At 38.7% G+C, this 17,457-nt stretch overlaps 2 protein-coding genes across 2 annotated transcripts in view; both read left to right on the plus strand.

Moving 5' to 3' along the window:
• The window catches only part of LOC146485164 (uncharacterized), a 428,948-nt gene that overhangs the window by 5,038 nt on the left and 406,453 nt on the right, over nucleotides 1-17,457 (plus strand). Inside the window, exons 4-5 of the mRNA XM_085103552.1 lie at nucleotides 467-589; nucleotides 2,174-2,296. Coding sequence (XP_084959678.1) covers nucleotides 467-589; nucleotides 2,174-2,296 — 246 coding nt within the window. The remainder of the gene's footprint in view (nucleotides 1-466; nucleotides 590-2,173; nucleotides 2,297-17,457) is intronic.
• Nucleotides 7,512-17,457, plus strand: part of LOC146485165 (uncharacterized) — an 11,573-nt gene continuing 1,627 nt past the window's right edge. Inside the window, exons 1-3 of the mRNA XM_085103532.1 lie at nucleotides 7,512-7,560; nucleotides 8,497-8,610; nucleotides 11,086-11,322. Of these exons, the coding sequence (XP_084959658.1) occupies nucleotides 7,512-7,560; nucleotides 8,497-8,610; nucleotides 11,086-11,322 (400 nt within the window). The remainder of the gene's footprint in view (nucleotides 7,561-8,496; nucleotides 8,611-11,085; nucleotides 11,323-17,457) is intronic.

The following is a 17,457-nucleotide window of genomic DNA, read 5'->3' on the forward strand; positions in this document are numbered from 1 at the left end:
AACAACCAACAAAATAACCATTAACATAGAAACCAACAAAGCAACCAAAATAAAAACCAACCAACCAACCAACCAACTGAACTACCAACGAAACAAACTAAAACGTCTTTTTAAAAAATTACTTTACCTAATATTATTTGTCAAAACACATTTCCGCAACCTTTCAAGTCATTTCCAGAAAATAGTGTGTTAAAGAAAGGGTCAAACGACTGCTGCTATCAGCTGCTAATTACAAAAATCCCCTCAGGAAATCTGAGATAGGGCTTGGCAATACTTCCCACTGTCCACCTGAGTGCTATAGCTAATACATTCTCAACCTTCAAGGTAATCTTTAGGTAACGCTATCGCACGTAATGTTTCTTTAATGTTGTTAGATACACTGCCGTTGGGATTGGCCCAGAGCTACTGGAGGTATTATGTTAAATCTTTTTTTTTTTTTTTTATCATCCTTTTGACCTCATTTCAGATATAGATGAATGCGTGACAGGAACACAAAACTGCAGTAAAGACACCGTGTGTAAGAACACCAAAGGAGGATTCAAATGCGAGTGCAAAGCTGGATTCACAGGAGACGGACACAACTGTACAGGTAAAGGTTGCATGATGTGTTTGTTTGTTGGTTGGAACTATGTTCTTTACTTCAGTCTTTAATCTCAGGTCATAAGAGTTTACTTTAACGTATGTGAAAGCGAACAAAGAGACATAAGCTTCATAATCTTTAAATGCTGACGGAACTACCAACCTAACCTATGATTACACTAGAGTTCATATCAAGTGGGTGTTTTACGTCTAATAAAGTTATACATGAGAATGACATATTATTCGGTAATGACACAGGTAAACTCACAAAAGGAAATTCCGAGTGCTCCTATCACGAGTCGAACCCATGACCTTCCGATTACTGGTTTGGATGCTCTACCGCTAAGCCACAGGGAAGTCGTGGGACCTTAGGCTTTAAACAAGATTCATGGGACAAACATCCTGCAGTAGTTGTCCTCAACCAAGACAAATCAAGAAATATTTCTCTCTAAGCTTTTCCCTAGACAAAGAGTGTGGTTTTTCAATCCAAAAAGCCTCATAGCAAGTACTGTTGAAATCTCTATGTCTTAAAATTAATAGATATTACAATTGGTATTTTACATTCTGCATTTTTAAGTGTCCAGTCAGACTATTTTTTTTTTTATTTTCAGGCCTGCTCCTGTTTCGTTTGGATGAATGACGAGGCTTTTCGATTCATGCATATTAATATTAAGTTTTAATGGGGAGAGGCCTACCTAAGAATTAAAATTGTGTAAAGAAAGAAAACACAGCTGAAGTGCCATTGCTGTTTTTAACGACACCAACTTGCAATTGCACATGCCGGCCAGCATACACTTGGGACGGGAAAAAACTGCACAAGCAAAGTGTCAGGCCTTTGGCCTCTTAACCTATCGGCCTTTTACAAATATATACCCTCGTCTTGCCCGGTACACAATGCAGCTTACTGTATAGCATTCGTCGGTTGTTTGTTGACTTAAATATTTTACTCGTTTTTATGTGTTAGATATCCTGTGATTTCCTACTCAGCCCAAGGTGAATATTATGACTGACTATTAAAGAAGGTCCTGCTCGAGACCAAAAAATAATGTTTTCTATGTAGCGCTGTTTGATGGTTTCTAATTTTTTCTTGTCAAATGGTTTCTAAATTTTTTTACGACGGTCATGGCCAGAAACCAAGGAAATTGTACACTGAGAAGCCTCTAATATGATGGGACTCGGTACGTTTCGAATTGCTCATTTTAAAAGGATTGACTTAGGTTCTAAAACTTTTTTAAAAAAAATTATTTTACCTCATATTACTTGTCAAAACACATCTCCGCAACCTTTGAAGTCATTGCCAGAAAATGGTGTGTTAAAGAGACGATCAAATTACTGCTAAAAATATCAGGTGCTAATTACAAAAACACCCTCAGGAAATCTGAGATAGGGCTTGACATTACTTCCCACTGTCCACATAAGTGCCACAGCTAATACATTCCGGCTCAACCTTAAATGTAGTTTATAGGTACCGCTATCCCACGTAATGTTTCTTTAATGTTGTTGGAGTTGCTGTCGTTGGGGATGGGTCTACAGGTGCTGGAGGTATTTCGTTAAATCTTTTTTTTTTTTTAACAACCTCTTCACCTCATTTCAGATATAGATGAATGCGTGACAGGAACAAACAACTGCGGTAATGATACTGTGTGTAACAACACCAGAGGAGGATTCAATTGCACGTGCAAAGCTGGATTCACAGGAGACGGACACAACTGTACAGGTAAAGGTTGCATGATTTGTTTGATTGTTTGTTGGTTTGTTTGTTGTTTGGAACCATGCTCTTTACTTGAGTCTTTAATCTCAGACCATAATATTTTAGTTTAACGCATATGAAGGGAAGTAAGGAGTCATAACCTTCATAATCTTTAAATGCTGAGGGAACTACTAACCTTATCCTATGATCACTCTAGAGTTCATATCAAGTGGGTGTTTTACGTCTAATAAGATTATACATGAGAATGATTTATTATTCGGTAATGACACAGGCAAACTCGCAAAAAGAAATTCCGGGTGCTCCTAACAGGAGTCCAACCCACGCTTGTTGACCGAACGTATGACGTTAGCTCTTAACCAGCTTAACCACTGAGTTACAGGAGACTCGTGGGAGCTAAGGCCAGTAAACTAGGTTCATGGGACAAACATCCTGCATACTGCCAGGATTGGAATGCCAATGAGTGGCATATGCGCAATGATAGGAAATGTGATGTAGATTTTAAGCCTGGTGAACAAATGAGAATGATGTATTATTCAGTAATGCCACAAACTCGTTTATACACGAGTATACATATACATGTACATTTACTTCAGAACTAACTTTTTTGGCACTGACTATTGTTAACGTTAGAAACAACGTTAATTAAGCATGAAATACGTTTCGGCCAAACAACTTTGGCCTTGATCGGTTATTTTTAAAAGCCAACTGAATCACGGCTTTGTAACGGCTTACAGTTCTGCGCGTGCTACGCCAGCAAAATGCAACGAACGGCAGCCGCGCGTGTTTACATGAGTGTTTTGTGTGATAAAGACACCTACACTAAGGTCACAGACAAACGCAGGAATCCAACATCACGGGTTGAAAAGGACCTTGACAACCTTTTATCAGAAATTAAGTCGTGTCCTTCCACTCATGACCAAAATGCCAAGCAAGCAGCTCCAAAGATGTATTACCGTCTTCACAGCAGATGCTACCCCCGTAGCCTTCTATGGGCTTCCAACGATCCACAAGCCTGGCATACCACTACGCCCAATGGCCAGCTGCATCTACGCACCAACCTACACTGTATCCCGACATTTGGTTTCAATCTTATCCTCGCTACTGGAGGATAAAAACGGTAACTAACAGTCTTGTGTTTGCCCAACACGTTAGAGACCAACCAATTACCGAACATGAGATCATGGTATCATTCGATGTCGTTGCATTGTTTACATCCATTCCTGTAGACCTCGCTTTGCAGATTGTCCGTGAAAAATTACAACAGGACGCAACTCTAACGGATCGCACAGATATTTATGTAACAAACATCATGAAGTTACTAGAGTTTGTGCTGAAAAACAGCTTCTTTACTTACGAAATGGTTCATTACCAGCAAACGTTCGGCTGTGCCATGGGGTCTCCCGTGAGTGCCACTACCGCTAACTTGGTGATGGAGCACATAAAAGAAAGCGCAATTGCCACCGCTACTCATCCTCCACGCTGGTGGTACAGATACGTGGACGACAGCCATGCGTGTCTTAAGAAGGATTACATACAAGAATTTCATGATCATCTGAATTCTGTTAACCCTTAACATACAGTTCACCAAGGAGCTTAACGGGTTTTCCTTCTTAGACACAACAATAACCCGAGTACATGGTCGCATACAGGTCAGTGTGTACAGAAAACCAACACACAGAGATAAATACCTCGATTACAACTCCCACCACCCATCGCAGCACAAGAGGTCAGTCGTTAATACTCTCCTTCGCAAGACCGAAGAAATTCCATCAACAAATGCAAGGCGGTCTAGAGAGAGGACACACGTCATCAAAGTGTTAAGAGATAACAATTACCCTCTGCGTTTTATTCGGAGCTGCAAGTCCTACCACAGCGCTCTCCGCCGCGATTCAAATACCAACCACGCTTCCAGCGCCAGCGCACCTTCAACGTCAACATTTGTTGTTCTTCCGTATGTTAAAGGCGTTTCTGAGGGAATTTCGCGAGTACTACGCAACAATGATGTTAAAGTGGGTTACAAACCTTGCAATGTTTTGCGCACGCGTTTCCCGAGACCAAAGGACAAACCTTCTGCTTTGCAGTGCCGAGGTGTTGTTTACAAGGTTGGCTGCGTTGATTGCAACTTCGTGTATTATAGAGATCTATTATGGACAGACCTAACCGAGCCTTGGAAACAAGGTTAAAACAACATAAACGGGCAGTTCGGGTTGGAGATAATAACTCCAAAATTGCGCAACACGCGAACCAGTTTGTCCATAATATAGACTTCGACCATTCGACAATTGTAGACAAGGGTCGTAATTTTCACGAGAGACTTTTTCTCGAGGCTTGGTATTCGCAAAGTGACAACCACGCGGGAAACGAACATATCGCTATCCCGAATGTCTACAAAACCCTCATATAAACACGCGCGGCTGCCGCTCGTTGCGTTTTGCTGGCGTAGCACGCGCAGAACTGTGAACCGTTACAAAGCTGTGATTCAGTTGACTTATAAAAATAACCGATGAAGGCCGAAGTTGTTTGGCCGAAAGGTCTTTGATGCTTAATTAACGTTGTTTCTAACGTTAACAATAATCAGTGCCGAACAAAAAAAAATTAATTCTGATGTCTATCCCTGACTGCAATTTTAGTATTTTTAGTTTATGTACATAAACTTATTATTCATCACATTGTGACACTGCCCAATTATGGTCATGGTGGAATCAATATACGTCGCCCGCACATAACAGATATCCTGCGATATTATAAACTAAATTTGATTTTGAGACGCCATTACGGCTTTATAATGACGGCTAGTTGGAAGATAATATTGTCCGTATTAGGCGGAGTAACGAATCGACGGAGCTCAATACGTAATATATTAACTTCCAACGCCGTTATTATTAACCTCTTACTAGTCGAGCGCGAGGGCCGTACAAAAACGACTGAGGGCCAATATTTCCCAGTACGGCTCGAGTAAACTAGGTTAGTAAGTAGTTTATTATATGGCACTCGGAGCAAACTTGTTTATTTTAAAAAACGCGTTTCCGATCATTTGAATTCAAAGGGTTTCCGTTGTGACGTGTTTTTGATGACGCGAGCAAACCAGAAAGAACAAGCCACGGTACCACGAGGTTAACATGAAAACAAATTTACTGAACGTTTACATGTAATCATGCTGATTACAGAAAAGACTTCAAGAACGATTTTTAGCGGAATTTGACAAAAATCTAAACAGCTGCGGTTTGTTTTTGAAATTCCCAAAAGGGTTTCGTCGATCCCAGAAAATTTACTATCGCACCACAAAGTACGGATCAAGAAAAGGTTGCTGTGAAAATCATATTTAACTTTAAAGGAAGCAGCATTTAATCAATCGTCTTCATCGCTCTCATCTCTGGCTCGGAAACCCAAGTGTAGGGATAAAAACCATCACACAGATCTTTGAAGTGCAACTGGATTGGAGTTGCCGAATTCTCCTGCCTCAAAAAGAGCATCTTCTTCGTTTTCGTCAATCGCCTGAGCGGCATGCAGCTCGTTTCTTCTACCGTGCTCGCGAACCAGTGACTTGTGCTTCGCAGGTAGAACTCTTCTCGATTTTTTAAACTCATCATCGTTGATTATGTTGAATGGATATTTCTTCTAAGAGAAGTATCGCTGTATATTGCGCTGAAAACTGGAAAATGCTGCTAGCTCGTATTCACCATTTTTCACGCGTGCGTTCATAAAAAAAAAAAAAAAAATTGACAAAAGGTGATCAAGCTCGGACGCAGGTAGGCCTCCAATAGTTTGACTATTTAAGCCATTAGCTTCAATAAAACGGAGTAGAGTGCTCATATCAGTAGACTTCTTCCTTTCTTGTTTTCACTATTCTGTTTGTTTATAAAATCGTCAATGGCTTCCTGGCTTTCGCTGATGCCTGCTTCAGAGGTTTCTAGATCATTGGGATAGTAAGATTTGCTTTGTAACTGATATTCTTTCTGGTCCATGTTGGAATCAGTCTTTTGGGTAGTTTCTTTGCGAAAAATAAAAGTGTTTTCAGGTTTTGTTTTCGCAGTTTTTAGCTGAAATTTTTTCCGATGATTTGCCATAAACAAAAATACACGGCTTATGACCATTTTCATGGAAACGGTCCGTGTGGTAGAATCCCTACCAAGAAAAAAACCAATCAGAACACGCGGATTTACCTCAAGACTACCTTGCCATATAATAAAAAGCCGTAATGCCGTCTTAAAATCGAATTAAGTTTTTTTTTATCGTGATACTAACATTTTGTTGGAGAGAGTAAACGGATTAAGTACAAATCGTGCGCTGTTTATAAGAGAAATTCTTACTTCAGTCAAACTGTAGCCATGGAAATATCTGTGCGCGAAATTTTTTCTCGGTGTTATTTGAATTTTTGACTTCGATTTTTACGTCAAACAAAGAAAAAACAAAAATTTACAGTCCATAAAGCACCTACCATTAGTGAAATAGACGAGCTAGCCGGTTGGAAAATGTTACCAGCAAATTTTATTGAAAATTTTGTTACCGCCGCGAGTTGAGAACAGTGATGAATAAACCTCAAAGCCAGAAGCAAGAATTAAAAGAGCAACTATACTAGTACCCAAAAACGAAAACAGAGCATTGTTATCCTAGCTTAGATGCCGTGGAGATTTAAAATTTGAAAAAAAAACAAAAACAAAAAAACAAGGGGCGAAGAATACCATAAAAATTACCCAGTCTGCCGTTTGGCGCTATGACAAGAAGATCAAATTGACAGACCTGAGCCATGAAACAAAACGCAGCAGAGCTCTTGAAGCAATTTTTTCTAGAGATAAGAAACATCATGAAAGAAGCAAATCCTTTTTCTTTGAAAATTCCATAATTCATTGGGATTTAAGCTAATTGTTATTTACAGAGGTCGTTTTTACACTCAAGAAAGTCTTTTCAATAGGCTTAAATTTCTCTTAATCGAATTTATAATCACTCTTTTTTCCATTCCTTTAAGAAAAAAGTTGTATCTGCGTATATGGTACATGTTCACCACAAAAAAATATTACAAGTGGTCCTTGAGTAGTGTCAGAAGCCTTGTAAACTCAAATAAAAAGAAATAAACAACACCATCCAACGTCGCATGTTCATTCACAGAAGTAAAAATTTTGATCTGTTCGCGCCGAACTCATTTAAGTGACGTGCTATCATGCTTACATGACAGTTTTTGAGCCAATCAGAAACCGTCATTTTAAGACGACGTTATCGCAAAATGACGTCGCCTCAGCGCAATAAGAAGATCCTCCAGGACCGTGATAAACGTAGTTTTCGTGTGTCGGGGAGAAAAAAATGGCAGAGCGCTTTCAAAAAGTAACGACCTCGCAAGAACACCAAACTATTAATAACGCTGTTTTATATTGAACACAAGGAAGACAACCGAGTTTGCTCTGAATTAAAGAATTGTAATGGTTAATGCAAAAACGTTTAATAAATTTTTTTTTTGATCTTTTTTTTTTTTTGACAAATAAAGATCACCCTTTCTGCTATAAACCTGTCAGTGCTTTCTTATCAATGTGCTGAATAACAAAACAATTATCCTGCTCAATCTTGCCAACTGGCCAACTCGGCCAACTCGGCCTACGCCCTCGTCGATTTCGCAGGATAATCGAAAAATGTAGTCGGGTGCAATGCCATGTATTGCCTTTAAAGTAATGAGCAAGATTTTTTTAATTCGATGTAGTTCTTAATTGGTACTGGTTGCCAGTACGGCTCACATGTGACGCCACTCGTGACGCCAGGGGATACATCGAGGAGGAAGAACATTCACAAGTGCTGATCTTTACTATAGTCTATTGTCATAACCAACAAATTATTGTTAAAACGAATGCGTAGAAAATATTATACATAAGATCTACGGTGCTCTGTGAATCTGGAGATAGTTGTTACATGAGACTAAACAGCCAGGAAAGTGATTGAACGTTGCGATAATTTATAAATATATAATTACACATCCTTATTTATCTGTTTAACTGAACATCTAAGTGACTATCTCCCCCAGCACGTTATCTGACAGACAAACCAATATCTTAACAGACTATCGAAGACTAAATCACCTCTGCTGACTGACTGACTTTTTGACTGACTAGACTTATTGACTAACGGAGCACAGTTAATCGAGTTAACTAATTTAACTAACAATATATTTAAGTTATAAAAATGCAACATGTAAACAACAAATTCATTACTTTTATCGGCAGAAATCAACGAGTGTCAGAGCAGCCCCTGTCGCAATAATGGGACGTGTGAGGATAAAATAAATGGCTTTAACTGCAGCTGTCCGCCTGTTTTTTTCGGAGAAAGATGTGAGATAGGTATGAAAATATTTAAATAAAAAAAGTTAAGTCAATTACAGATGACAACGAATTCGAATATGAAAGTAACCATTCGTTTTAATAACAGTACTCGTATCGTTGTAAGAAACAGTTTTAACTTCAACTTTACACGTACAAACCTGAAGAGTAAGTTATTTACAATGAAATCTTGTAAAGGAACTTAAATTTTTTTTTAACCGGATCCAGTACCAGGTTCCCAGCATTAAACGAGATAGCGAACATTAGTTCAGGTACAAGAATAAGAAATTGTACTAGGTTCAGAAAGGGACTGGGTAATTTGCGAGTTGTAGAGTTTCGAGTTGAGAGTTCCAATTCGGAAGTTGCGATTTGCGTCGGAGTTGCAAGTTGCGAGTTTTTAAACCTGCAAAATGAAATTTTTTAGATATATGCATAAAATTTAAGGATCGCAGACGTAAAAAACGGACATTTCAGAAAAAAAAAAAAAAATAACCCCGAAGGGGGTATTTTTATCTTTCATTGAGTTTGGCTTTTTGCATCCAGAGGGCTACCTTTTTGAGTAAAAGAACTGTTAGAGATCTATGTTATTGCTTTTTTTGTATAAATCTCAGAGAGGTAAAACATCGACGAATCCTGCTAGTTTTGTTTTGGTACCTTACAAGGGTGAAATTTACAAAAAAAAAAAAAAAAAAAAGGCTACAAGATTAGGCTCTTGCTTTTGGGATACTGGCTACTGCTAGAATAAATAACAGATTATTGTTACAAAGAATATTTAGAATATATCATACATTAACAGGGCTCCGTTAATCTCCGTTAAGCTCCCAGACAATTTACCCGGGAAAGGATCCTCAATTTATCATTTTAACTAAACAACACGCTTTCTGTCTTGATCTCGCGTGCAGCCATAAAACAAGACAAAATTAGGTCGTATTAAAATGTTGAAAAACACATTTTCTTTGCGATGTTTCATCACATTGCTGACGAGAGGAAATCTAACGTGAGAAAGTAGGGTGCAAGATCGGAAATATTCGCCAACTCTAAGAACCGCTTTTTCTGCAGGATTTATAGGACATTGCCTGATCGACTTCTAAGCAAAAAAACGGCGCACAAGAAAATGGTTCCGTAAGGGCAGGATGCCACAGAGGGGAAACAGTACTATTTCTGTTATAAAGCATTTCCGTTCTAAAAAAATGTTAGTTTCTCTCACAGTGATCAAAACACAACCAACGCCTTGGACTATATTATTTTTTTAGATATGGTTATCGTCATAGAAATATTTATCGCCTTTTTCCTCGCGACGCGAGATTAATAAATTTTTCGGACCGAGCCGGCCCGAGCGGAGCTAAGCCGCACGAATTCGAGAATGGGACCGGCTGAGAGAGAACGAGATGACGTATTGTATCAACATTTCTGGAGTGAGGGGCACAATGGACTCAGTGACATGAAAATTCAATTAATTGACCGCGTGAATGGTGAAGAACAGCTAAGGGAAAAAGAGGGTCAATGGGCCTATAGACTAAACGCTCTGGACCCACATGGACTTAATGACAATGATTTTTTCTTTATACAGAATAAGCGCTCTAGGCGTACGTGAACTGTTGTGAAATGGAGTATCGCGCGCGTATCGGAGAGTTACTAGGCTTTAAGAGCGCGCGCGCGGCTGTAAAATTTAAAACTTGTTAAAATAGTATGGCGCGTGCAGGGCAACTGAAATTTACCCTGATGAACACTCCTGTACGGAGTCGAAATATAGGTGTGTAAAAAACATTATCGTTTGTCTTCATTTGTGATTACTTATATATAGATATGTTTATATGTTTATATCTTAGAAGGTGTATGCACAGTTGCCTAGCAACAGTGAAAAACAAAGTATGAATGACGTCAGACCGTCTGGCGTCGTCTGGAGCAAAATTTGCATACATCGGAAAAAATATGCGTGCATGATCAAATTTCAACTGCAATGTTCATCAATACTCACTGGATACAGAACTATCTCTCCAGAATATTTTCCCTTTCTTTTAGAAATCTTTTTTGATGAAAGATTGCATTGAAGAAATTACACGTTTTGTGGCCGCGGTAAAATAATTTTCCATGGGAAATAGATTCATCGAACACGACAGCGCTGGACGCCCGTTGTACATTACGTCGCCGCGTCAGAAATAGATTTTCAGCCGTAAACTAGCCTGTGGAACTACGAAAAGAACATGCTCATCAAAAAAATCCTATGCCCCTTTTAATCTTCTTATTTGATGCTACAATACGAGTAAAGAGGGTTTTCCACCCAGCCCCAGCTTCGCGAGGTTTTGCGAGTCACGTATTTCTAGTTACATCAGAATTTTGTCGATGGGCTATTTTAGAATTGTAATTCAAGCAATGCTGTTTACTAAAGTCATAACCATTGTTCATAAATTCCTTGCACCTGCTGTTGTCTAAGTGTTACTTTGCTGTGCAATTTAACCTCCCTTACTACCATTAATTTTTATTTTTTATTCCTAGGATTTTCGCTCAATTCCACAATAATTTCCAACAACGAGTTTTACCTCACCAATCTCGCTATGTTTCTTGCGCCTGCTGTTGGAAACGATTCTAAGTGGCTGCTGTGCTACCGCGCCTCCACTCACGGATGGAAAGTCAGCGAATTTCAGAGCAGGTGTCACGGAATAAATCACACCGTCACCATCATTCAAGTGAACCATACATACATATTCGGGGGATATACGGACATAGCTTGGGGTAAGTATATGTTATTTGCTGGTCAGAAGGTCCGTATATGCAAAATGTGCCCTAGCTAGATCTTGAGTTTAGCTGAGGGTTGTTTTCACTGCTCAGGGCACAGAATCTTGCTATACGTACCAGCCAAGTACGATAAATAACATTTTTTATTTCTTTCTGTCTTTGTAATTTGGCAAGAAAGCGTTTCCCATGTTCTTTTTACTTACGCGCAGGAAAATTTTTCCTAAATCTTCTTAAGCTTCGTGCCTGATTTTCAATGGTTTTGTTTGTCGGAAATTAACTGGGAAACGAATTTCATTATAAAAGATAACAACACTTATCGATCACAAATGGAGATAAACGTGAAACCTCGTGCATAAAATTTACGGTATCTTAGTTAACAAAGCGGAAAAAAGAAAACTTAAGGACGGTGCCCCCTAGTAAAGAAGTATTTTTGCGCAGCCTATGACTATACGAAAAAAGGGGATCTTGGCAAGGTCTGTTCAAGTCCAAAAAGATCATTGGGGGTAGCCACGCATTTTCAGAGATAATCAAGCAACAATTATTACAGTTTCTGTATAATTAAATCATTTTTAATCTTGTCTGCACATTTGAACATTTCACGAAATTTGCGCATTAGAAATGTTTCTATTATTATTATTATTATTATTATTATTATTATTATTATTATTATTATTATTATTATTATTATTTTTTTTTTTTTTAAATATTGTGCTTGAAAATAGCTCTGTTGTGCTTTATGATACTCTCTTTAATCACAATTGAATGGTAAATAGGTTTTTTACTATTCTTTTTTTCTACTTTTAACTTGTAAATATCAATTTTCCTTCGAATATTTTAATAATAATAATAATAATAATAATATTATTATTATTATTATTATTATTATTATTATTATTATTATTATTATTATTCTAAAAAGCAGTAAAATACAAAGCAATGTATGGCTTTTTTTCCAAATTGAGGCTTTGTTATCTTTGAAAAATGCATGTTTACTCCCGGTTTTCTTTTTGCATACCAAGAGCACTTGCTAAGTTCTGTTTTCTCGCAAACTGCCCCTGTATTAGTAGGCACCACCCATAGGAAATCCACCCGGAGGTGGGAGTCTCGCATAAAAGGAGCGGGCAAGCTCGTCGGAGATTTTGAAATAAACCCCTATAGGATACCAATCTGGGCGTGGCCCAAGCCTTTGTTGACACTTAATAAAGAAAACAATCTGAAAAAAGAGCAAGGTTGATTTCACGGTCAGGGAAGTATATTTTCCAATATTTCAAAATGCACGGCCTTTCTTCCTCAGGGTATGTTTGAGACTGACCCTGTGGCAAGATACGTTACCATTTTAAACAGTTACAATAGATACTTAAAAAACATAGTCTAAAGTGACATTAAAAAAAAAAACGTTACAACATGAAATTTGAAAATACAACTGGTAAATAGGTATAAGCAAAATAGCTAACGTTACAACGTGGAAGACGATAACAAAATACGTCTCAATGAGTCTATTACATAACTCAGGAAGATGAAAGACCGGAAAAATGTTTATTTCTCATCTCTCCTGTTAATACCTAGGGGTTCAAGAGTTTGACTTCTGTCGAAGAGGCATGCCTCTCTAACTTTGCGTGCACTGTCATGATTAGATTTGATGAGTTCGAGAGGAATAAGTAGCATGTCGGAAGCGTTATGGTCGTTAGAAATGTTCTTAGAAATGTTTCTTCCCGTGTAACCCTTAACGAGACCTTCACGGCTAAATATAATGGCGTTGTTCCCAGAACACTGTAAGTGAGACCAAACTCCGAAATTTACACCCCTAAGCGAGACGACGAGATTCCCCTTCCCTTTCATATGAGAGTCCCCCCCCCCCCCCCCCCGGGGAAATCCGAGCATATTGAGATGCGCAGAACGTATGCCCAGTAACAAAAGTAGGCACCGTCCTTAAATGACTTGAGGCAGTAATTAAAGTAGTAATAGAGGGACCGAATTAAGCCCCTAGATAAGCATCAGCAATGGACTAGGTGATATAGGTAAGATGCCTTCCTGAATGCTAATAAGTGGCTTGGTTTACTTACGCGAGTCCCTCCTATACAATAGAGGAAGGAGGAACAATAGTCTTGCCCAAGCTCGCCCGCTGTTGTTCATAGTAATCCCTATCAGCTGACTGGTAGTTTTAAACACCTATTATGTTTTCAAAATGAAAGCGCCAACGTTCAAGCCTAGCCATTCCTTGCAATTGCAAACAAGTGTAAAGACTTCTTTCGCTCAAAACGTTCATCGTCATCACCTCTACTTTATTTATTACAAGATGGTCCCAAACATTCAAGGGGAATTGAAAAACGAGTCTAGTGTTCCCTTTCACGCACCGTTTCCCAGGCTATTGTGTTAAGTCAGTTGAGCTTTATTGGCGCTTAAACCGCTCTGTAAAACAACAAAACAGTCTTTTGTCGACTATGTTTATTACAGTGCTCCGAATGAAAACACTCCAGTTCATTGATTCCTTGCTGCTAAATTGTGCATGTTAATAATAGCGCACACAAATTAAACACACACACACACACACACACGCGCATCTTGGTGAACATTCTTTATTTAAATCGGTCATCAGTTCATGCACGAACAGGAGCCATAATCAGGGATGGAGACCGTAACGAGAGATGCCATTTTGGCTTACGGGCTTGTCCCCATGTGTTGTACCAAAAAATCCATTTTTAGACAAAAATTGCGCCATACGCGAGTGCGCGCACGCGTGTAACTGGTCAGGATCGCGCGTGGAGAAATTGAAATTTTTTTCTACCCGTTCAAAATGTCGTCTAAATTTTAAAATTCTGCCAGGGAATATTTTATCAGTGCCCAAATTTAAGGAATTAGACTCTCACAACGAAAAGGTAATTATTGAAGAAAACGAGGAAAGTTGAAATAAAAGCATATTGATGATATGACTATCACATTTAAGTCAAAAAAGCGCTAAAACGGTGGCGCTGCGTACGTTGCTACAGTTGCATGAATGTAAAAAGCTTACACTTTACGGATCAGTGTACTCAGACACGTAACTTAAGTTATTTTTTTTCTCAGCTGCTTTCCGTCACTTTTGACAGTACGATAAGGTTCAAATAGTACCGAAAATGTCTAAAGCTCAGTTATTTATTGATGAAGAAAGTCTAAACAGTTGTGGAAAGTCATGACGCTGCAAAGTTGTTACGTAGTTTTCGCAATTTCCATAAGCTTATTGAGCTCTGTCAGCTTTCACTGTTTTCTTGCTAATGTTGAACTGTAAAAATTGGAATCAAGTTTCGTGGCCATGCAAAGGAAGAAGCAGAACAACTACCGGCTACTTGTATAGACTTCCTAACCAGGACAGAAATACGCTAAAAAATTATACCAACTTTATACGCTCTTACATTCGTCAAAACGCAACCGGTTTCTTGGCTATTGACAAAGCCTATTACTGATGCCTGGATATAAAGAGTGGAGGATGCATTTGATTGTGACCGACACCAATAACAACAGATAACAGAGAGATAACAACAGCTCACTGAAAAGAAAGCTGACTACCCAAGTAGAGCAGAATTGGTTATTGCGATATTAATTGGTGGAAGCAGAGAATTCGGCTCGATAAGCTAAAGCAGAACCTAAGTTAGTGTTCATAGTGCGAGGTTAGCTGGTTAATGTTTTGCTCGACAGATAACAACAGCTTAATAAAGAACTGACTACCCAAGTAAAGCAGTTTGCTCGACAGATAACAACAGTTCTGGGAAGAACTGACTACCCAAGTAAAGCAGTCTGCTCGACAGATAACAAGAGTTCAATAAGAACTGACTACCCAAGTAAAGCGGAACAGGATTAATATCGCGCGGTGATAGTTGAATTAATGTGGCGCCCCGGTAGATAAAAACAGTGCAGTAAATAAATAACGAAGAGCCAAGCTATGCAATACAATAAGTTCAAAAAACAGATTCTTAAAGTTGATATAGCCTATTTACAAATTTCACTACTCACCAATGCCTTGCCTTGCTTTTATATGATCGTGAATCCATGACGAATACGCGCGAGTTTCCCAACCTCGATCAGTTTCCCGCCATTATATAACAAAGATTCAACAAGACTTCGGGTCTGAAGAGGTACATCCTTCCAAAATATCGTTCTAATTCCTAAACGTATACGTTGCTTTTCGACATTTCAATCCTATGATACTTGAGTTAAATGCTGAGAGGAAATTTGTTAGCCACATTCAAAGACAGACAAAGCTGGGACAATTCACACTAATGCAACTCAATTTCAGAAGTCAGCATTATTTTATCGAAGCTGGCGTCGATTTATCTGAGCATCGTATTCCCAGGTGAAGAAAATAAAAAAGGATCACCCAAGAACTATTTTCCTCGGCTTCATGGTAGATACAACTTACCAAGTCGAATATGCATGCGTAAAGGACAATCCTCGAGCAGAGGAAGTGGTCTGCTGTTATTCAATAAATTGAATTGCTGCCCGCCGCAATTATCGATAAATACAAAAAATTCCATTCTTTTGTGACAGTCTGGGCTGGGAAATGTTATGAAAACGAAGGCAAACCAATGGTAAAATCGGCAGTTAACCGTGGAAAATCATACAATACCACTCCGGAAAACACTGCGCGTCGCAAGGCACGAGTTTGTCTCGAAAGCCCAAGATGAAACTGCGTGACTATAATATACTGTGGCTGTTTCATGTTACATTTCCAGGCATACGATGACACCTTGCGCACAATATTAAGAGCACCCCTGGGTGGATTTTTTTTCCTGCTCAAAGCTCCTCATAAGGGGACTCGTATTACCTCCTCCACACAAAGGAGGTAATACGATTCCCCTAAAAACGACTGCGTTGGAGGCTAGCTTTTACCGTGACTACGTAATTTCTGCCAATAGACTGAATTCTCTTTAACCTTTCGCTCGGTAATTCCTAACTTTAGCCATTACCTGTTTTACAGACACTCGGCATTAAAAGATTTTTTATGCTTAACTATTTCCGGCTTATTAAGTAAAACCATACACTCGTAAAATGACAGTTTAAAATTTGGTGGATGCGCCGAATATTCATCAATCATGCCAGTGAGCGCGAAGAAACGCTTGAGACCATGGCCTTAACTCGTCTCCTCAAGGACTTACCACCCATTTAAAATTAATGGTTGAAACATACCTCTCGAATAAAATTGAAGTTTAAATATAAATCAGCATTGCGAAGAATATTTTTATATTTGTACTGTAGGGTTTATTGTTTTCCACTTAGCCAGGATAATTTCCTGGAGTTCTCCCCAATGCTTTAATTTACAACTGTAGTTTAGTAAGGTTAGATGGAGGGACTTGAACATGTTCATGGGAATTAAATGTTATTTTCACATTTAAAGTTTAAAGATTATATAATTTTGTCGAAACCGAACTGGACTTTCACTCCCATTTTCCATATAAGGTAGTAGCCCCACGCAAATTTGCGTGTATCTGTTTCGGTTTATGACGCGAAGGGTAGCGCAATTTTTTTCTAAAAATAGATTTTTTTTGTACAACACATGGGGACGCGTGGGCCCCACGCTTACGGTCTCCATCCCTAATTACGGCTCCTGTGCACAAAGCAAAGTTTTTATTACAGCGTTATTCGTTTTTATCCTTTTCGTCGCTAGGGAGATAGAATGTCATTTTTGGTGTTCTCTCATCCTTGTTTGTGATTGCTTCACAATCGTTACATCGACGCAAAGAGTCTTGCGTGCGTTCGTTTAAGGGGAATCCTGTGATCGCATATTGGGCAAATTTCACAGTTATCTTCCTATTCTTCCTCCTCCTCCTCCTCCTTCAACTCATATCTATTTTCCCTTCTCCTCTTCTACATTTCAATTTTGACTGGAGTTGCTATTATAAGAAATTAAAATAAAAAGGCTTTTGATTCTATACTCCTTTTTTTCCTATCTAAATTTCGGCAACAATTTGTAAACGATAACTTGGCATCTTTGCGTCATAAATGAAACACAACACGAAACACGTGCTAGGCTGAGGTTTCGCTTTCTGCAACTAACTGAGTAACCAAAACTAATCGACTTTCTCGTGATGTAGAACACGTAGCTTTATTGATTGATTTATTGATTTTTTTTTTTTTTTTTTTCACAAAAGGGCACTTGAT

Source organism: Pavona decussata, unplaced genomic scaffold (genome assembly GCF_977016875.1).
Source record: "Pavona decussata unplaced genomic scaffold, jaPavDecu1.1 SCAFFOLD_27, whole genome shotgun sequence".
NCBI classification, from domain to species: Eukaryota; Metazoa; Cnidaria; class Anthozoa; order Scleractinia; family Agariciidae; genus Pavona; species Pavona decussata.